Below are 22,851 nucleotides of genomic sequence, written 5' to 3' on the forward strand. Positions count from 1 at the left end.
GAGTCAGCTTGCCTCTGCTTTAAAATTTTATTTTAAAAAATTAGCCAGCTTGGGGTTTTTTTCTGCAAAGCATGGTGCTGCCTTGTTTTCCCTGCTCCTATGTCTTCCTTGAAGCAATTCAAGCTTGCCATACAATAAGACCTTAACAAGTATTATACTGTGTATGCAGCAGGCAGTGCAACTGATGACCAGGAGCAGGGAAAGCATAGGGGAGCTGCTCTCAGCAATAAAAGAGACCACAGAAACTTTATGTACCCACAGCTTAGATTCCACAGTGCTGAGTTTCTCTTTGATCTATGCCAATGGAGGGCAATGTGAGTAGCTTTTTTTTGCCCAAAATGACACATATGTAGTAGATGTAAATCAATTCAGTTGCTCTAGATTTACTTCTACTAGATATACCATGATCTGAATGAAAACCTTAATAGAGACACACTTAAAGTTTTGCTGTCAGTTGCAAATCCCCCCTTCCATGGGTGACAAAAAACTAAATAAAAATGCAGTGATTCAAATACTGACAAGGTATTTTTGGATACTTTGTCGCCAGTGGGAGATGCAATTTCCCATGGGTGAAATAACGCTCCAGGCAGCAGCGTAACTACAGTGCCCCCCTGCAAACAAATCTTCGGAGAGCCCGGCACACTGCACTTTCCAACCCGCCCACCCGTCTACCCGTCTGTAACGCCCACCACTGGGGAGGATTGTGTGTTACACGTAACTGTAGAATAGGCAGACCCTGCGTTCTAGGACCCCCCCCCCCGTGACCACGGGGTCTGCTTCTTCTATAGTTACGCCACTGGCTCCAAGTGTCATTGCCCTTGATGACGTATGATCTGAACATGTTTAGCAGCACAACTATTTCACAAAGTGATTGCTTGAAAGAAGAAGAAATGAGTCAAATACCTAAGAAGTTGAGTTTGGCAGAAAGGGTCAAGGCATATCCATCTGGGACAAAGGTGTAGTCTGCTTCGTCTTCTGGTCGGACATCATCAATAATTAATTTGTGGATCCTGAAAGGAAAAGCATGATCACTGACCAATTATCAATGAGGTGTCTGCAATATATTGTGTGATTATTAGGCAATGCTTGTTTTTAAATACAAAAGGGGGGGGGGGAGGACTCCTAAGGCTAAATAAAAATGTATTAAAGTATAATGGAAGTGCTACTGACTTGGCCAATTAATCACTGCACATTCCCTGGTCCCCTGTCTAAGTAATTCAGTAGATATGCAAGTGTATGTGTTCACAAAGACAGGGGTTTTTAGTTACAAAGTTATGATCATAAGTTGATAAGCCACCATACCACATCAAGGTAAACCCTACACAGTGGTCCCTCACTTATTTACTTCTCTCTTAAAAACCACATAGTGGCTAGGGCTGGATTTCCGTGCCAGGCGCCACTAGTAGTGATGGGCGAATTTGCGCTGTTGCGCTTCGCCAGAAAATTAGCGAATTTCGCGAAACGACGAAAAATTTGCGAAACGGCGCCGGCGTCTCGTTTTTGATGCCGGCGCCCGTTTTTGCGACGCCGGCGCCCGGTTTTGACGCCGGCGTCTGTTTTTTCGTAAAAAAATATTTTTTTGACGCCGGCGAATTTTTGCCACGAATTTTCGCGGCCGTTTCGCGAATTTATTCGCTGGCGGCGAATCGCGCAAATTCGCCGCGAATTCGCGCCTGGTGAATAAATTCGCCCATCACTGGCCACTAGGCTGGCAGGTCCTAGCGCCCACCATTTATAAGAGCGCCCCAGCATAAGTATGCGCGCACGCATGCGGCTGCTCACTGGGGAGCTGCGGCTCCCCGTTGCTAAAGGAGAATGCGGCTGGGCAGCATGCCGCCCCTGAAAATTTGCCCCCCTAGGCGCGGGCCTATGTGGCCTAGAAACAAATCCGGGGGAGGATCTAACCCTCGGCTGAAACCAAGGTTCAAGAGACACTGATTACAAGTAATGCTACTATGCAGAGAAGTAAAAGACCTTTTATACTTTGACCAGATGGTAACAAGTTAGGGACCAAAGTATGGGGTTTGGTTTACCTTGACGTGGTATGGTGGCTTATCAACTTTATGATCATAACTTTGTAACTAAAAACCCCTGTATTAGTAAACACATGCACTTGTATATATACTGAATTACTTATGAGACAGGGGACAAGGGAATGTGCATTGATTATCAGTAGCACTTTCATAATATTTAAATATACTTTAACTTAGCCGTTTGAGTGCTCCCACAACCCCCTTTTTGTATAATGCTTGTTTTTGTAGAATTGATTTAAATGGCTACAAAGAGGCAACATATGGGATGCAGTGTGTAGTGAACAAAATATATACTTTGTGCACTGGGATTAATTTGGAGAGGTTGGACTTGATGGTCTTTTTTCAACCCAACTTAACTATGTAACTATGTGGTTTTAGCCCATATATAGACTTGAGAATTACAGAGTGTATTTAATTTTGAATTCTGACATGGGGCTAGACATGGTAGTTTTCCAGGTGCCCTCAGTCATGTGACTTGTGCTCTGAGAAACTTCACTTTCAGGCTGTGGGCACATTGGCTGAAGACTCACTTGCTCTCAGCCTGTGTATTTTTGCAAACTAAGAGAAGCAGATCTGCTCCCTGCCCCTGCGTCATGGATTTAAATCCGATTAGCCTTCGTGTGTAGACACACAGTGGAGGCTAGCCCAAACACACACCAAAGGAGACTGACCTCAGCTTCAACTGAGAGTGCACGCAGGTTGCTTCTCTCAGCCTGCAAAAAATACATAGATTGAGAGCAGCTGAGCCTTCAGCCCATGTGTCCACAGCCTTACTGTTGCACTGCAAGTTGTAGTGATATGACTCCTTTCCTTTCTCCACAGCAGCCTAAATACAAAACAACAGCTCCCCGACTCCTACATTGCTAAAAATGTTCCCATGCCTACTACCTAGTGGTAGTAAAAATCCAAGTCCGACTAACCCAAGTCCCGACTCCTTCAGTTACATTGAGTAGGAGAAACAATAGCTTTTCTGAAAGTAGTTCCGTTGTGAAGTGCTGGCTCTTTCTAAAAGCAAATGACCAGGCAAAACGAGCTGTGATGGCTGCCTACACACTAATATTACAACTAAAAAAATACATTTATTGGTTCAAGAGCAACATTTTAAATGGTAGAATGAATTAATGTACACAGTATATTTTTGTAATAAAAACGATACCACAAACATCATGACAAAATCCTTTTATCAAAAACATTGTTGTTGGTCTAATTTGGCAGCAACCAACCTTTTCTAATACTTTACCATATTATTTCCCTTACCTGCCCTTGTGTGTCATTGTGATACGTTTGCTGGGTTTAATCTCAACCCCATTCCTTAACCACTTTCCAGTCACTTTTTCATCAGAGACCTCACATTTAAATACAGCTTGTTCTGCTGCTTTCACTGTCAGGTCAGCAATGCCCTGGAGCACTTCTAGTTGCTTCTCTGTAAGAAATAACAGAATAAGTCCAAAGCTGATCTGAAAATAAAGTGTCATCTTTTTATTATCAAAAAGATTTGTCTTAAGGGATGTCTTATTAAAAAGTACTGGCATTGTCTGTTATCTAAATGCACAAGATTGCACTGATTAGCATGAAATACAAGAAAATCACCTCTGCAAGTGCATCTGGCACAGTGACTAAACTGCAGCATGCTGTGGTGCAAGGGAACACTTTACTTAAAGAGATTCTGTCACAGGAAAATGTATCAGTTAATAGTGCTGCTCCAGCAAAATTCTGCAAAAAATTTTTTTAAAAGAGCAGTTTTTTCATATTTAATTGTGAAATTTGGGCTCCACATTCCTAGTTTTGCAGGTGCTCTCAGCCATGTGACCTTAAATGTTCCTGCCTGTGCCTGGTGAATGAAGTGGAAAAGGAATAGTCATATCCTATCCATGTGGCACGCATTACATGGCAGGCGTAACTTGCACATGCAAGCATGCCTTTTACTGCCTCTTGAATGGGGGCACAAAGATTTGTAGCTCTAGGCTTTATTAGATAAATTATACATTCTGTTATTTCTTGTTTTTGGGGCATTTTGCATTGTGTGTTTTTTGATACCAGAGCCATTCCTACATATGGTGATTAGTATTGTACTGTGCTCAAATATAAATAGAAATTTGCATGTGAAACACAATGGGCTCAGTCTAGTGGCTGGTATCCACTTGTGTCAAATGACTCTTCTGTATGGTCTATATTTTACGTTTTTTTTTTATTGTTACTACTATTGAGTATTTTTTCTTAAGTAGAGACAGTAATATGATACAGGATGAATACAATGCATTACCTTCAACTTGAAGATCAGCCTCACACTTTCCACCATTAGTCATAACTTGATAGCGTCCGGTATCCTCCTGTGTTGCTTCATTAATCATCAAAATGTGCTTTTTACCATCCTTTTTAAAGCGGTATTTGAATGTCTCTTCACGAGTCAGCTCAACTCCATCTTTCATCCTAGGGACAGAATTTAAAAAAAAAAAATCACATTTCAGTTTAATATTGGCTTAGCACCCCACTTAGCATTCCACTTATCACTGTAGCAGTTGCCTTCTGATTGACTAAAGGTGGCCATACACGGAGAGATCCACTCGTTTGGCGATGTTGCCAAATGAGTGGATCTCTCCCCGATATGCCCACCTTGAGGTGGGCAATATCGGGCTGATCCGATCGTGGGCCCTAGGGCCCAACGATCGGATCCTAACGAATAGTAACAGGCGGTCGGATCCCTGGACCGCATCAACGAACAGATGCGGCCAAGATCCGACGGAATATTTAGTCCCATCTGATCGAGATCTGGCCGACTTTTGGCCAGAACTCGATCGGGGAAGCTCGTCGGGGGGCTCCATACACGGGCCAATAAGCTGCCGACTCGGTCTGTCGGCAGCTTTTATCAGCCATGTATGGCCACCTTAAGGACAGCTCTAACCTTTTAGGCTGTACTCTCCTTTCTACTTTTGTCCCCCAAGGTGGAGGTCAGCCCCCGCAGAATGGAAACCACTGCTTTCATGCAGATGAAGAGTATGGTGGGAAAGACTCACCAAATAACCTGTGCTCCTTCCTCTGAGACCTCAACTTCCAGTTCAACTTTGTCTCCTACAAATGCTTGTTGGTCATCCAATGCTTTGGTAATTAAGACAGGGGGTTCTAGATGGACACAGGAGAAAAACAGAATGACTGATAATGGCATATACCAAGGGGGTTCTAGATGGACATGGGAGAAAAACCAGAATGACTGACAATGGCATATACCTAGTAGAGTATGATTTACCAAATAATTTATTTCAGAAATTTGCTCTAAACCATAGACTAAGGAACAATATTTATCAGGCAGGTTTGAAAACCACAGGGGTTGAGGACTTCATTGAGCTGTCTGACAAGTCTGCATAGGTCCAGTCGTGACCTGTTCATTGACCGGGAGACAAAATGATCAGATCATCCTTAACCAAAGAGATTTTCAAACCAGCAGCCAAATCAGGCAGATAAGCTCCCTTAGGTACCTTGCCAAATGAGCAGATTTATGAGTGTAGGGCTAGTTTTAAAGAGGTGGTTCACCTTTAGGTTAACTTTTAGTATGTTATAGAATGTCATGTTCCTAGTTACTTTGCAAATTGTCTTCATTGTCTATATTTGTTTTATAGTTTTTTTTAATAACATGCCTCTCTTCTGTTCTTTCCAGCTATCAAATGGGGGTCACTAACTCCCATAAGCCAAAAAACTATTTCTCTGCGCTTTATATTATTTATCTATTGATTCAGGATTCTCCTATTCCACTCTCTCAAACTACTGCCTGTTGCTAGGGTAAATAAGAGCCTAGCAACTGCTTGAAATACCAATATGGAGAGCTGCTGAACAAAAAAGCTAAATAACTGAAAAATGGCAAAATATTTAAAATGAAGACCAGTTGCAAATTGTCTCAGAATATCAATATGTACATTACAGGAAAATGTAATTCAAAGGTGAACTACCCCTTTAAACTGCAAATATTTAAGCATAGTCATTGCAAATTTGGATAGTTATATTTAACTGATTTAAACTGATTTATTAATTATTATTATTAATTATTATTAATAATCCAAACAACACATTTCCAAAGCCTTATCGTAAATAATAAGAAACAGTTACTGTATATGTATTCTATTAAATTCACCTTTAACAAAGAGTTCGGTGAAGCATTTCTCATCACCAATGACACACTCGTAAGCTGCATCATCTGCCAAAGTGCATTTATTGATGGTCAGGACTCTTTTTAGGCCAACGTTCTCAAATACATACCTGCAAAAAAAGAAAGAAATGTCAGGATTATAGCCTTTATTTTTCAAAAGTTCCTTAATTAGGCCCCTCTCTGCTTACTTCCAGGCTCTCACTGCATCGGGAATTGGTGTAGGGCTGGTTCTCTGTAGATTGCCTCTGTTGACCCAGGGGTGCAGATTATGCAATGTCTAAGAGCATTGTCCTTCATAAATGGAGACACTGATACTGCCACTTCAAATAGATAATGAATAATGCTACAGGTATGGGATCCATTATCTAATAATTAACCCATTATCCAGAGAGCTCCTACTCCTGTAGACTCCATTTTAATGAAATAATTCAAATAATTCAAAATGATTTTTCTCTGTAATGAGAAAACAATACCTTGTACTATATCCCAGCTAAGATATAAATAATCCTTCTTGGAGGCAAAACAATCCTAGTGGGTTTTATTCATGTATATTTTTTTCGTAGCGTTACGGCATGGAAATCTAAATTATAAAAAGATCCATTATATGGAAAGCCCCAGATCCCAAGCATTCTGGATAATAGGTGCTATCCCTGTATCATGTTATTGAAAACAACCATTTGCCACAGTTGTAATATGTAACCATGGAGGGGTAACAAACTGATGCAGTACTGGGCCCTTATGTGATACTTTTCCAGATTGATCATTATAAATTCCAAAGAGCAAAAGTCCCTGGTAAGACTTGTTTTCACTTACTTGGCACTGGGTTTTATTTCTTGCCCATTCTTAAACCACTTCACTGGAATATCCGGATTGGTGAGTTCCACTTGCATCTTAATTCTGTTGCCTTTGTCTACTGAGTAGCAAGTATCCAGTTTCTTTCCAAATGCTGTTGATTAGGGGAAAAATTCAACTGTATATTTTTTTGTTTCTAATGATAAACATTTATTACATGATTTTTGCTTAATATTTGACAGTCCTTTAGTTAACTTGTTATTTCCCAGGCGTCAATACTGCATGGTTTATTAAAGGACTGTCAACTCTGAAGTGTATCCAATATCAGTCACTGTCTCTGTAAATATACAGAATAGATAGATAGATAGATAGATAGATAGATAGATAGATAGATAGATAGATAGATGATAAGATAGATAAACAGACAGATGATAGATAGATAGATAGATAGATAGATAGATAGATAGATAGATAGATAGATAGATAGATATATGATAGATAGATAAATAGATAGATAGATAGATAGATAGATAGATAAATAGATAGATAAATAGATAGATAGATAGATAGATAATAGATAGATAGATAATAGATAGATGATACTGCAATTTTTATAGGTTGCACAATGTAAATGTGATGCCATAATTGTATGTTTATAACCATATTTTTTATTTATATCGTGAATAAAGTACCCCCTCTTGTAAATTACAAGGATATTATAAGTAAATACACAAGTTTCAGTGAGTCTTGTGACAGAAATGACATCACCATTTATAACTGATGACATCAGAACTCACCGTTTATAAGGATATAATTTACAAGATATTCTTGTCTTTTGCGTATTATATAGTGAATAAAGTACCCCCTTTTGTAAAATATAAGGATATTATAAGTTACCGAGGAGTTCCATGACCATATAAAAACACGAGGCCGAAGGCCGAGTGTTTTTATACAGGTCATGGAACTCCGAGGTAACTTCTAATATCCTCATATTTTGCAACTGGGGGTACTTTATTTATTATACTACACAAATTTAAGTGAGTCATGTGACAGAAATGACATCAGAACTCACCGTTTATAACTGATGACATCAGAACTCACCGTTTATAAGGATATAATTTACAGGATATTCATGGCTTTTGTGTATTATACATATATTAATGAATTTTTATGGTCTTTATTGGTTTCTGTTTTCCCTATGTTTTCTCGTCAGGCTAAATTTATCCAACAGAAAGGAGGTTAAGCTTGTCAGTGCTTAGATTCGACCTTTGTGGGCATTTGTATTTAATATCATACAAAATAAGGTGCTATCATGGAATGGGATCTGTTATCCAAAAACCTGTAATCCAGAATGCTACGCAATTACAGGAAAGCCATCTCCCATAGACTCTATTTTAAACAATTCAAACTTTAAAAAATAATTTCCCTTTTCTCTGTAATAATAAAACAACTTTCCCAGCTAAGATATAATCCTTATTGAAGGCAAAACAATTGTATTGGGTTTAATTAGTGTTGTAATGATTCTTAAGTAGACTTAAGTAGACTTAGGAGATCCAAATTACAGAAAGACCTCTTATCTGGAAAAGCCTGTGTTCCGAGCATTCTGGATAACAGGTCCCATACCTGTGATGTACCACACTTTGGTCAAAATATATAAACTTACGTGCCACATTAAGACCCCTCATTAGAGTACTGGTGATTTATTTTTCCTTTTGTACATTTATTCAGCATATAACAAACTAAACTAAAATGTTCTAAATGGAAAGGCTCTTAAGTAGTGATGGACAAATAAATTCGCCTGGTACGAATTCATTGCGAATTTTCACGCTTCGCCGCCATCGAATAAATTCGCAAAATCTCCAGAGAAAATTCGCCAGTGAAAATTCAGCGGCGAATTTCCGATCTTCACGATTTTTACGTGAAGGCGTTCAAATTGCTAGATTTTTTTGTGAAAACTTTCGAATTGCTCGATTTTTTAGTGTAAACGTTCGAATTGCATGATTTTATCGTGAAAACGTTTGAATTGCACAATTTTTTTTTCGTGAAAACATTCGAATTTCACAAGTTTTTTCGTGAACTTTCCAATTTCTCGATTTTTCGGCGAAATGGGAGAAATTCGCCCATCACTACTCTTAAGTATTAAAATATAGGAGAAATGACCCTTTAATCTCCTTTAGGGTTATCTCTCTGTTTTATTTACCTTCACTCTTTTTCGCTTCCTTTCTGACCTTCTTGAGACGTTTAAGCATGCCTCTGAGGTCAGTGATGCCATTTTCAAAGGCAATGCGTTCAAAGTCGCTTGGCTTGGCATTCTTCAGCAGCTCCCAGACATCTGGAGGAATACCACAGTCATCTTCCTCCTTCTTTTTCTTCTGTTCTTTTTGCTTATCCTCCACTCTATAGAACGCAAGACAAGAGATGTCCGAGAGGGTCAGAATTTGAAAGCAATATTGCGATTTAAACACAATTGTAGACATGCTTGAGAGACCTGTTCCATGTAGTAGGTCAACCCTGGGACCTTGAATAATATTAAAACTATGATAAAAATGTATATTTAAAAATGTGTATGGGTCCAGACCATTGGTGTAAACTGGGGCTTTCAAGGTATGTATAAAATATTTTAAAAAGCCAAAATAAAATTCACAAAGAAAATCTGGGTATACACAAATTTATCCAAGCACATCAATCGCCCAATAAGGTCTTGGCTGAATAGAATTTTTAAACCTGCATTATAGACACTATGACAAGTCAGCCAATCAGCATGTAGAATTTTCTGGCCACCTGAAAACATCCATCTGTGTGGCTTTTTTCCATTATCCAATTATGTTATAATTCTATTTAAATATCAAAGCTAGTACCTTTTCTTCAGCAAACCACTGAAGTCAAGCTCCCCAGCATCCTCGTCTTTCTTTCCTTCACCCCTAAAATGAAGCAAAAAAAGGTTGTTTTCGGTAAAACCCTTATCCAAAAATATCTGTTACGTTCATGCAATTTTTAAGCAAATTGTACAGGATCTGTTAATTGGAAACCAGTTATCCAGAAAGCTAAGAATTATGGGGTGGCCATTTCCCATAGACTCCATTTTAATAAAATAATTCAAACCTTAAAACCTAATTTGCTTTTTCTCTGTAATAATAAAACAGTACCTTGTTTGTGATCCCAACTAAGAAATAATTTATCCGTATTGGAAGCAAAACCAGCCTATTGGCTTTAATTAATGATTGCATGAATTTTTAGCAGACTTAAGTTATGGAGATCCACATTATGGAAAGACCCCTTATCTGGTAAACCCTAGGTCTCGAGCATTCTGGATAACAGGACCTGTAATTGCAATAGCAATTTGATTAGGAAAGGGATTCGTGTAACAATGGCGTTCATCATCGTTAAAGTATATGTCGCCAGCAATTTCTGCTTTGCATTGATTTACTAAAAACAATATTTTAACAAACAAAGGTTGCAGAATAATGGTGGGATCAAAGGGCCCTGCTCACAAGAGCTTTTGAACTCTTTATGAAAGCAGAAATATTTGTGTGCCATCTTTGCACTGCCTGCTAGTGATGGGGGAATTTATTCGCCAGGCGCGAATTCGCGGCGAATTTGCGCGTTTCGCCGCCAGCGAATAAATTCGCGAAACGCCCGCGAAAATTCGCGGCAAAAATTCGCCGGCGTCAAAATTTTTTTTCGAAAAAACGGACGCCGGCGCCAAAAACAGGCGCTGGCGCCAAAAACGGGAGCCGGCGTCGGAAAAACGGGCGCTGGCGTCAAAAACGAGACGCCGGCGCCGTTTCGCGCAAATTCGCCCATCACTACTGCCTGCCTATTCACATAAATAAATCCTGCAAATTGCATGATCAACCTGGCACCTCCCTACCCTTCATACCAGATCTGCTTGAGGCAAATATATAAGTTAAATGCTGCTTCTTTTGTCCTCTACAATTCAGGACTGTCACATCTTTCTGGGCCCCCTGACCAGACTCCCAACTACCTCTCCAATGTTTAATGTTTACATCCAAATGTTGATTATGTGCTCCTTGCTGAATAAGGTGCAAGGTACAAATAAGGTGTGCGGGAACATCATGCAAATGTCAGTATGAACACTTGGATTTCGGCCCCACTTGTGCACATATGATTTTATGCTAGTTCTCATGGTCGGAAGAAAGGTGCTTACGTTCTTTTGAAAGCTTGCAATATGTTTCCTTCATCTTTAACAGCCGCTGTAAGAAATAAAGAAATTAAAGTCCATCTCTGAGTAATCACTTGGCTTCATGGCCTGGAATCAGATCGGTCTAGCAGCCTTAAAGGAAAATGTTTTCTTAAATGTATACAATATAATACATTCATCTTAAGAATTGGGTTTGATTGTTATAAATGCAAGGTTATTGTGCCCTGTGGTAGAAAAACATAAATTTGAGTTGTAGGGGGTTATTTATCAAGGTCCGAATTTATCTCAGTATTTCTAATATCAAACTTTAAACAACTCCGAATTCCTGAATGGACCTTATTTATGAAGAAAAAAGCGCGAAAAAATAGGGTCGGGCAAACTTCGGAGCTTTCCCTGAAAACTTTTGTGCTGAAACCCAGAAATCATTGGATATCGGTATGGACATCAGCACATATACTGGGACCTTCCCCATTGACTTATACAGGACCTCAAGAGCTTTTACATGCCGAGGTTTCGGATTTTGAGTTTTTAGACCATCAGACTTTAATAAATCTCGAAAAATTTGAATTTTTTTTTGCTTCAAAAACTACAAATTATTCGAGGTTGGATATTTGGACCTTGATAAATAACCCCCATACTGTTAGGCGCCTCCTTAACTAAGAGGTATTTGGGGGGGGGGGGTCTTGTGGACAACAGACTGTTCAACTCTAGGCAGTGTCAGTCAGAAGGAGCATTATTTAAGTGCAGTGTGCAAAGTGCAAATATCTGGTACAATTTACCATGTTCTCTGCACTTATTGCCCTGCACAAATGGCTGCATGCCCAAAATGGAGTCCTACAACCCCAAGATGAATAAAGGGCTTCCTGTATTCAGCAGGGTAGTATTCATGTGGAACGAACAGGAGGAGGCACATTTTGTATTCACCCTTCTGCCCCTTAACTTCATTCAGACAAGCACCATGGGTGCACCATGCCCATGTTTTTTCTTTGCCTTTTTGTGCCCCATAGTGCTCCCACACTGCCAGATGGGGGTCACTCAGTGATTTCGCTGATTAGTAAAAGCTTTATTATAATGCTGAGTTTTTGCAAGAAAGAATAATAACAACTTTGACTACATATACCATTGTCCTTTATGCATGAACATGCAGTTCATCTCTTACCTTCCACTTCAATATTGAAAGTGCAGCTGTCACATTTGTCTTTAGAGAGGACTTCACACCTGTAGCCGCCGGCATCTGCAACCGCTGCCTTGTTAATCTTCAGTTCAAAATTGTACACCTGACATGGAAACATATTTATTTTATATATTCCTTTTATAAATTCATTGCGGCCTGTGAATATATTCAATATATATTCACAGTAGGCTGACCCAGTCTCACTCGTACTGGAACAATACTCATTATTAGTGAATAGAGCTGCATTTTTGTCCCCAAAATGTCATCGTAATTGTGCTCAAGATGCATTTACACCAAAATGTGAGTCATGTAGGCAGGCCACGTTCTTATAGTTTCACACCCTTCAATTGTGCATCATGTTGCTGGCACAGAAATTAAAAATAGTGCGTACAAGTGTGCAAAGGCAGCTTAGCTAAGTCTGGTCAATGGCTTGCATGAATTAGAAGGATCCCTTGCCCCTATGCACTGCACATTATGCCCCATTGACATGCAATAGAAGCATTTTCACTAAGGTCATGGAAAGTCATGGCAGTGTACTTATACTATCTTAATATGTACCCCCTAGAGTAGAGTATTTGATAATAATGAAAGAGGTCCAGAGACAGAGGAGCATTGGTTGAGTATAGTAGACTATTGCTAGACTACTGTAAAACATGGAATGACTATTGCCCTCTCTTTTCATTATACAGGTATGGGACCTGTTATCCAGAATTCTCGGGACCTGGGGTTTTCCGGATAATGGATCTTTCTGTAATTTGCCTTAAGTATACTAGAAATTCAGTTAAACATTAAATAAACCCAATAGGCTGGTTTTGCTTCCAATAAGGATTAATTATATCTTAGTTGGGATCAAGTACAAGCTGCTGTTTTATTATTACAGAGAAAAAGGAAATCATTTTTAAAAATTTGGATTATTTGGATAAAATGGAGTCTATGGGAGACAGCCATTCCGTAATTCGGAGCTTTCTGGATATCGGGTTTCCGGATGAGGGATCCTATACCTGTACAACATTATACAAGATTGACAGGTTCCTCTCTTCAGGCCTGGACTGGGAGTCAAAATAGGCCCTGCCATTCTAAGTACATAGAGGCCCAAACAGCCCCTTACCAGCCCAAACAACCCCCTACCAGCCCACTATATGGTAACTTTCTATGGAACCATACAGCAGTCCCTCTGGCATTTGCCAGAACCCACAGATTGCCAGTCCGGGCCTGCTTCTCTTTCCCACCTCACAACTGGATTATGCTTTCAACTGATTCAACCACTTTCACCCACATGCTTATACCAAATCAAGTGAACTATTTAGTCTTTCTTGTTGCTGTTGCCCCATCTCACTTACTCTTGTTATTCCACAGTTAAAAACATCCATGCTAGAGGGGTGGTTCCCCTTTACGTTTAACTTTTAGAATGTCAGTTCTAAGCAACTTTTCAATTGGTCTTCATTTTTTCCTTTTTATCGTTTTTTAATTATTTGCTTCTTTCTTCATTTGTTGGTTCAAGAATAAAATGGTAGGCTGAATTATTTGCAATGTGAACAGTGTAATTATGAAATAAAAAGTAAACCATAAAAAGTCCTGTTCTGTTTTTATGTGCCTGGTTGCATCAGTAGATGATATTTTCAAACAGGACAGGTGATCTGCAATCCCATAAGATCATAGCATGGGTCTGTCGAAACCTACACTGACATTGCATGTACAGCCGAAATTACACATATCTATCCACAACTGCAAAAAACCTGATTTCAGAGGACGGTTATTCCTCATTCCCCTCATCTGCCTAAATGTTCTGTTTTTAAAGGATTACTCTTCTTGAACTATCATTTCTGGCCGAGGTTAAGGTACCTTAAAGGAATTGTTCAGTTTAAAAATAAAAACTGGGTAAATAGGCTGTGCAAAATAAAAAAATGTTTCTAATATACGGTAGTTAGTTAGCAGTTATGTCTAGTGATGGGAAAATAAATTCGGCAGGCATGGATTCACGGCAAATTTACGTGTTTCACCGCCTGCAAATAAATTAGCGGAAATTTGCCGGAGAAAATTCATTATACAGATGCCCATTGACTTTAATGCATTTGTATAAATTATTTTGACTCCCATTGACTTCAATGCGTTTCAAGTCGCTGACTAACACAGAGTTAAAGAGCTGCAAAGCAGGAAGTTGTGTTCTGTTCTATTATGTTACACATAAAGTCACTCCAGCCTTTTTACATTACACTTTTGGCTAACTTACTATATTAGAAACATTTTTTCTTGCACAGCCTATCTATTTACCTAGTTTTTATTTTTACATTGAACTGTTCCTTTAAGGTCCAGCCCTATTCTACTTGACTTATTATTACTATTTTAATTTTTTAAAAAACGATTTTTCCTCAAATGTTTCCTGTGAGTATTCATTATGCCACTGTCCTAATTTCAACCACTATTTAAACAGTTTTACTGAGCTCCTTATATTTTGTCATCAGGTGCCAGCCCTGTGCCCAGTGTATCCATAACTATTTATTGTATCATTAGCTCTGCAATCGCAGGATCACTCGGTGTCATCTTTGAAACAGATCTGCTTTGCTTCCTGTTCTTCCTTCACCACATTATTACTCTAAGCCCTGTTCCTTTCAGTAATGAAACATTGCCAGAACACAACCTTATCTTGCAGCAGATAACAACACAATAAAGATCATTTCTCAAGTGCAGGACAGGTGCAGAGTTCAAGAAAGGGGCACAATCAACAGTGTGGGGCAGGCACATAAGCCCCCTACGGTCTCCTACCATTCCCCTAACTTCCATGTTCTACCCTCTTCTCTGCCCTTATAAATTTCTATGGTCCAAGATTTTTGCAGAGCTGCATCCTACCTTAAAGTCACATTTGCCCATTACCATAAGAGATTTCCCAGTATGCATGTATTGATTGACTACTATTGAGCAGTAGTCTTTCTGTCTGCAGGGGCGTAACTAGAGAGGAAGCAGACCCTGCGGCTGCAGGGGGGCCCAGGAGGTATAGGGGGGCCCACAAGGCCCAAATTGGTGAAACAGGACAATCCCTTGATATTTTGAGCACCCTAAAATTAATTTGCTGTGGGGCCCAATAACACCTAGTTACTCCACTGACTGTCTGTAAACTCAACAGCTAGGTCTATCTTATATTATCTTACCTACCCATAGCCCACTAGAGGTTACATTATGACCTTATGAAGTGTAGGTAGGCAACCTGATCCAAGGTACTCTAGTTTATCTAAAGCAGTGGTCCCCAAGCAGTGGCTCGCGAGCAACATGTTGCTCGCCAACCCCTTGGCTGTTGCTCCCAGTGGCCGCAAAGCAGGTGCTTATTTTTGAATTCTTAACTTAATGACGAGTTTTGGTTGTATAAAATCCATGTGTACTGCCAAACAGAGCCTCCTATAGGCTGCCAGTCCACATAGGGGCTACTAAATAGCCAATCACAGCCCTTATTTGGCACCCCGATGGACTTTTTTCATACTTGTGTTGCTCCCCAACTCTATTTACATTTGAATGTGGCTCATGGATATACAAAAACGTTGGGGGCTCCTGATCTAGAGCAAAAATAATGCAGAGTAGGCTGCTATCAGTTATTTTTTCAGCTCTTATATATACTGATGGTTTTAGATATGCTATTAGTTTTCCTGGAATAATTTACCTAGTGACCCAAAACAGAATATGTTAAAAAAAAAATAATATTTATTTAAGTTATTTAAGTTATGGGTTGTTTATAATGAAAAAAGGGAACTCTAAATGGCGTAAAGGCAACTTTAAGTTAAAAGTTAACTTAGTATGTTGTAGAATGTCCTATTCTTAGCAACTTCTTACGCATGCAACAACAGGGGTAGTTTTAATTTTTTCATAAGAAGCTAAGTGGATGCAGTAATGTCTCCCTACCTCAAACATAAGTAATGTATAAGTGCAATGAGCCCTTGTATGATGTGATATAAGTTAAAGGAATGCAAAATATTGTTTTTTAGGCACCCCTTCTACAGCAGTGCAAATATTAGTAACTGGGCACATATGTGCCTATCACCGAGGAGCACTGCTTACAGGTAATGTATAGGAGTAGCTGATCTACAATCAAAATATGCCTGAAAAATTGGAAGCAGCATTAGCCCATGTGTAAGAGTCTCCTTATGCGGAAAGTCCTTACTTTCTTCAAGGTGTCAACTCTCACCTTCTTCTCTTTGTCGATAGTTTCCTTGAACTGGAACCGTGTTCCGCTCTTGCTCCCTAATTCCAGCCATTTTCCTTTGAACCATTTAATATTGGGTTTCACACTCAGCTGACTGGCATCAACACTAGCCAATAAAAGAATGTCTTTTCCTGAAAAGGCAAAACATTAGACAGTTTAAAGTATTCTCATACCATTTGTAATGAACCAGACAGTTGGATGGTAGACTAACAAATGATTTAGCAAATATGAAAAATATAGATTTCAGACTTTTCTTTTTATTCAAGGCCACCCACTGCAATGAATAATTGAATGCAGAAGCATTTTGAAGAACCCTGCTGCCTACCCTGTGCAATCCAAGTCCCAACTCACTAAAGAACAGAAAGCACATTCTGCATAAAGAAGGGCCAGATCTACAGTGATCATAAAATGCTTTATAAATATATATTTTTGTGGCATAACCTACGTGTAATATGTTGTCAGGAACCAGGTAATGTCATTTGTTCACAGTGTCAACAAAATCTTTAGCTTCAGCAATGTTTATTGCTTTCTAATTTGACTGAAGCATACTTCCATTTCCAAAAGGCAGCAGTATAAGATCATGTAGTACATACCTGTTTCTACTGTGAGATCTACTGGCTTAATAATAAACAGCCCTGTTATTTCAGGAGTACGGTCTTCAGGCTTAGTATCTGTAATGATAATGAACAGGGACAGACAATGATAAGTTTCTTTTAAAAAAAAAAAAATGAAATAAATATGTTATTTAATTTACTGGAAATAGCTGGAACAACTGTCACAAGTTTGTTAATGTGAATTAATGGTTTCCTTGGTTTGTAACCAAAGTCCTATAATAAATCTCTAGCCTGACACCAGACACAAAAATATATCTATTAACTCCTCTTCAGGGACATGGTCAGCAAAAGGGCCATCATGGATTACCAGTAGAACACAATAGCAGAGTTGTTCAGACCCCTGTTATTACTATTAGCTGGATTTTTTAAACTGGCTTGAGGATTGTTACTCAATATAATTTAAGAGAATAACATTTGTCTTTTTTTAAAATGTATCAATTGAAAACATTTGGCAACTAAAACCTGACAAGTTATTATAGTACAGGTATGGGATCTGTTTTTCTGGAAACCCGTTATCCAGAAAGCTCTGAATTCCGGAAAGGCCATCACCTATCGACTTCATTATAATCAAATAATCCAATTTTTTTTAAATGATTCCCTTTTTCTCTGTAATAAAAAAACAGTAACTTGTACTTGATCCAAACTAAGTTATAATTAATCCACATTGGAAGCAAAACCAGCCTATTGGGTTTATTTAATGTTTACATGATTTTTTAGTGAACTTAAGACATGAAGATCCAAATTATGAAAAAGCCCTTATTCGGAACCCCCAGGTCCTGAGCATTCGGGATAAGAGATCGCATAACTGTAAATTTTTGGATCTTCAAACCTACTAGAAAATCATATAAACATTAAATAAACCCAATAGGCTGGTTTTGCTTCCAATCAGGATTAATTATTTCTTAGTTTGGATCAAGTACAAGGTACTGTTTTACTGTTACAGAGAGAAAGGAAATCATTTTCAAAAATTTGGATTATTTTGATAAAATGGAGTCTATGGGAAACAGCCTTTCCGTAATTCTGAGATTTCTGGATAACAGGTTTCTGGATAATGGATCCCATACCTGTAATCAATAGGAGGTGTATTTTTCAACATTCAGAATACTTCAAATTGTAGGCCTTTTTAAAAAAAATAAATTAAAATAATTTTTTCAGCAACTTACCTTAGAAGAGTTTTTTTTTAATTGATTTTTATGTAATTATACTAGTGGGCATAGAAAAAAAGGAACAGGTTTAGAAAAAAATGATAAATTAATAAAATTAATGGAAAAAAAATAAAATAAATAAATCAGGCTTCTCATAACAGAACTAAATATATCAAATCAGGCATCATTTCTTCATTGATAAATGCCAAACATGTGATATGATTTTTTTTCCCCAGAGTTTCTAGGATGCTTTAACTACAGCACTATTGCGTATAATAGGGACCGTTAAAAGATAAACTCTAGAAATATAGAGCATTTGGATGTTTATTCTGAGCCTTGACCAATTATGTGTGACCTATGTAAGAGATAAAGTTCACGATAAACTTAATATAGCGTTATAATGGCAGGGTTCCAAAGTATTTTAGAAAAATTCAGTTCTACTATTCAAAGGCTAGATAAAGTGTTAAAAGAAGAATGGTAAAATATTTTTGTTGATGTTTTTGTTTTAAAGGATTTTACAGTCCTATGGAAATAATTAGTGCTAAAGGATTTGAAAAGAAACGGATCATTTAGAAAATAGAATTTTGGGAGTATTTGGGGATATAAAAAAATGTATGCTAGTTCCATGGGTTTGAAACATTCATTTGAATAGATTTTTCCAGTAAATGAAATAACAAAGAATGCAAGCAGCAGTTAGAACACATGGCCATTCGTTTAAAAAAACAAAAAAAGTTCAAAATGACTTAGTAAGACTAGCAATATGGTTCAACCCAGATTTTGGTCTTAGTAAATGAGATCTAGCTATAGTGCTGTTTGTATTGACATTGTCCGAATATGTTTCTATCCATCACAGTTAGACCACGATTGAAGGTCCCCAAAGGTCTTCTTACAATGCAGCCAATATGGAGGAGGTGGGTTTGGCTGCCAAGTTTTAAAAAAACAAAAAACAAAACAAATGTTCCTTAATGAGGTAGCCATCAGCTTCTAGACTTGGCTTCAGCTTAGTTGTTGAGTTTGACTCCATCTTCTTCAGTTCTTTATCGATAGACCTGTCCGGGCTTAACTCAGATATCAGTTCTTGATGACTGTTATAATGTCATTTATTTGTTGTCCTTCCCGAAATACAAAGATGATGTTCATATTTTGGATTTTTCTGTTTCTTGACCTCGTTGCTTCTCCAAACACTCTCTTCCTCTATCCTTTTTCAGTCTTTCCTTTCCTGCTTTAATGGTAATGGATTTCTTGAGTTTACAGTTTTCTGTATTATCTATCCAGGAAACTTGCCATTTTTGATCTGATTCCATCAAACTTACCATCTGGTGGCAATTCCCCATCGTGCGTGTCTGTAAATCAAAAAAAATGAAAATGGACACAGATAAATAAGGACTGAAAGCAAAGATTTATTCAATTTATTTTCTACCAAGTTCCGTTATTTTATCTTATTTTATTTTTTTCATATGACATGACGGAGGGTGTGAAGGTTCAGCTGTGTCACGCCGAGGGAGCACAGACTCTCTGGCATTCTTTCAGTGTCCTTGAGAAAGACACTAGATGTCATTCATAACCGCAGCAAAATGGCTCTTCAACTGCAACTCCAAAACCGCCACATTTTTGGAACTCCGATCACTTGCGCGGTGACTTTTCCACTAAATTTACATACAAATAAACGAGACACACACACACATATATAAATTGACATGGACAAAAACAAACAGTGACAAAAAGTTAAGACCAAGACAAACTGATAAATATGATACAACAATGAACATTCAAAGTACATAACAATGTTGTTGACTAATTAGACAAAGTAGACATAGATGGGATATAGAATTGATAAAATATACGGTCGGTGGATTTATAATTTAATTTCTAATGAACAGAAAGTAAATGGAACCTAAACCGTTATTAATGGAGTATAGTTTCCCTTTAGAACATAACTTTTAGGTTGCAGTTGATTATAACTGGATGTTATTTATGTCATATGTCCTTTTATGATGGAGGGTCTTGTACCATGGTTTTCAGTCAAAATAGAGGAATGCAATAAAAGTTTGACGTTAACCAGATCTAGGGATGACCGTTTTTTTTTTTGCTGAGTTTTTCCGTGGAAATGACGCCCATAAACTCCAATGGGAGAAAAAAAAGTGTTGTGCGTCAAAAAAAATTGTCTCCAATAGACTTTAATACATTTTGGCGAATCTTTCTCCAGCGGCGAATTTTTGGGTTCAATTTGCCCATTGCCCATCCCTAGTAGAAACCCTTTGCAACCAATCAGATGTTTGCATTCGAACAGGTAACCAATAAACGCTACCTTCCATGCAGAATTATACTTAGTGGAGGGAAATTCCTATGTTGACTTTGTTTAAAGGAGAACTAAAGTCTAACTAAAGAAGTAGCTAGAAATGTTTTACATTACGTTTTGTGCTTCTGTATCAGCCCAAGGCAACCACAGCCCTTTAGCAGTAAATATCTGTGTCTCCAAAGATGCCCCAGTAGCTCCCCATCTTCTTTTCTGCTGATTCACTGCACATGCTCTGTGCTGCTGTCACTTACTGAGCTTAGGGACCCACTCACAATATACAGTACACATAGAATAGAAATGTCACAATATAAGGCTGATTAGTATTTAATACAGATAATCACTACATGGCAGCACAGAAACCAGTGCAATTAGCATCAGAATTTAATAATCAGCCCTGTAGCATCAGCTTATATTACAGGGGAAGCTCATTTTCTGCTGGATAATTAGTGAAGACCCCTAAGCTTAGCTTCTCAACAGCTGCTCAGAGCCCACTGAGCATGTGAGTGTCACAGACACTTTCCAAGATGGTGACCCCCTGTGACAAGTTTGAAGTCCTGGATCATTGCTGCTATTCACAAGCTGAAACTTTAGGCTAATGCAATAAGTTCACTATATAAAATATGGCGTTTTTACCCATATTCATTTTTAGGGTTTAGGTTTAGAATTCTCTCTGTTAAGGCCATAGGCGAAGTTATGGCTTGTTTTTGTTGAAACTGGGACTCCACTACTATGGGGCCCATTACAAACTAATTTACTAATCAAATTTAGTTTTTTTCCACAATTCTCTAAACATTCGCGGATTTTCTATTTTTTTTAAAAGCTCTAAATATTAGAGATTCACAAGTTGAAGTTCTATTGGACCTTTTAAATCAATCCAGACTTGTAGAGGTTTTCTGATTTTCGCTAGGAATTGTCAGGAAAGTTTGAGTTTCGAGGTATTCGTATTTTTAGCACATCGTTCAGCATTATTTTCCATTCTTACTTTTTTTTATACGCCATGACATTTGTGGTTTTAGAGAAAGTGAGTCGTGGTTTCAGAAAATCCGACCTTTGATAAAAAAGACCTCCAAGTGTTATCATCTGTCTATGTTACCTCTTCTGATGGGTTACAAGTCTTCTTCTTTAACACCATGGGGTTGATTGTTACCAGTCAACCAGGAAACTATAGCTTTATAGAAGCTATGAAAAACGAAGTATGATTATAACAATAATATATTCAGATGTACCTATATATATGTGATGATTACAAGAAGAAGGTAGAAGGACTCCCTTTTTATTATACATTAAATCCTTGTTTATTACAGTTTTATTTTGCAGTTACTTTCCATTATGCTTAAAGTCTTGGCAACAACATTTGATGAACAAAACAAACAAACAAAAAAACAAGAAAAACATAGAACATAAGGAGAACATCACTTTCCTTTCATGAACACTAAATTGAACCATGATATCTGTAATTTATTTATTCTATAGTTATTTCTTATGGGTTTATTTATCCTAAATTTACCACCTAAGAATGCACCACCATATAAAGATTTAAAGGGTAATTTACTGAATCCGGGAATGCAAAGAAGCACTTGCCCCCCTGGTTTAGTGCTCTCTGGAGTGAGTACCGGATGAAACCAGTTATGTACACGCCCCAGCAGGTCTGGACTGGGAGTCAAATAGACTCTGGCATTACAAGTACAGAGAGGACCAATCTGCTCCCAACCAGCTCACTAAATAGTAGGCATGCACTGAATCCAGGATTCAGGCTTTTTCAGCGACATTCGGATTCAGTCTATTCCTTCTGCCCGGCCTAACCGAATCCGAATACTAATTTGCATATGCAAACTCCTACCTTCCCAAGTTTTGGAATGACTGCTACAAGGAGCACATGGTTTATTATGGACAGGTATAACCAACGGAATAAAGATAAACTGAAGGTCTGCTGACCTGGAGTGGATTCATTCATTGATTTGAAGTAACTGCCTTTTGAGGAAAAGTCTTTAATATTTCTTATGAAGCATTCATAGCTGTTGTAAGCTCATTTAAAAATCTCAGCTGTCAATCAAATATTGTCTGCCCCTCCTCTATGCCAGTGGCATAGAGGCGGGGCAGATAATTACTTTCACTTTCCATTCAGCACTTCCTAGATGTCACTGCTCTCTACACATTCCCCCAGTTCTCTTTACCGTTTAATTGTGTAGCCAGGGCATGGGGATGGACATCGGGTCCCCTATTCTGGTGCACAAACAAGATTCTGAGATAATGCAAGGCTTGTCTTAATAACACTGTCCACAAAATGGCTGCTGCCTGCTTGCTG

The 22,851-nt window shown here is 38.3% G+C and overlaps 1 protein-coding gene across 3 annotated transcripts in view; it reads right to left on the reverse strand.

Annotated features, from left to right (window-relative positions):
* LOC108695905 (myosin-binding protein C, fast-type) overlaps positions 1 to 22,851 on the reverse strand; it is a 70,057-nt gene that overhangs the window by 22,381 nt on the left and 24,825 nt on the right. For 2 of the 3 annotated variants that reach the window (XM_041569613.1, XM_041569611.1), the window contains exons 3-15: positions 19,561 to 19,590; positions 17,082 to 17,159; positions 16,471 to 16,619; positions 12,285 to 12,402; positions 11,132 to 11,177; positions 9,822 to 9,884; positions 9,164 to 9,360; positions 6,985 to 7,117; positions 6,157 to 6,281; positions 5,048 to 5,153; positions 4,297 to 4,463; positions 3,291 to 3,456; positions 904 to 1,010 (exon numbers count right to left, since the gene is read on the reverse strand). In XM_041569613.1, coding sequence (XP_041425547.1) covers positions 904 to 1,010; positions 3,291 to 3,456; positions 4,297 to 4,463; positions 5,048 to 5,153; positions 6,157 to 6,281; positions 6,985 to 7,117; positions 9,164 to 9,360; positions 9,822 to 9,884; positions 11,132 to 11,177; positions 12,285 to 12,402; positions 16,471 to 16,619; positions 17,082 to 17,159; positions 19,561 to 19,590 — 1,485 coding nt within the window. The remainder of the gene's footprint in view (positions 1 to 903; positions 1,011 to 3,290; positions 3,457 to 4,296; positions 4,464 to 5,047; positions 5,154 to 6,156; positions 6,282 to 6,984; positions 7,118 to 9,163; positions 9,361 to 9,821; positions 9,885 to 11,131; positions 11,178 to 12,284; positions 12,403 to 16,470; positions 16,620 to 17,081; positions 17,160 to 19,560; positions 19,591 to 22,851) is intronic. The other variant, XM_041569612.1, reaches the window with a different exon arrangement.

This window comes from Xenopus laevis, chromosome 7L (genome assembly GCF_017654675.1).
Source record: "Xenopus laevis strain J_2021 chromosome 7L, Xenopus_laevis_v10.1, whole genome shotgun sequence".
Classification (NCBI taxonomy): domain Eukaryota; kingdom Metazoa; phylum Chordata; class Amphibia; order Anura; family Pipidae; genus Xenopus; species Xenopus laevis.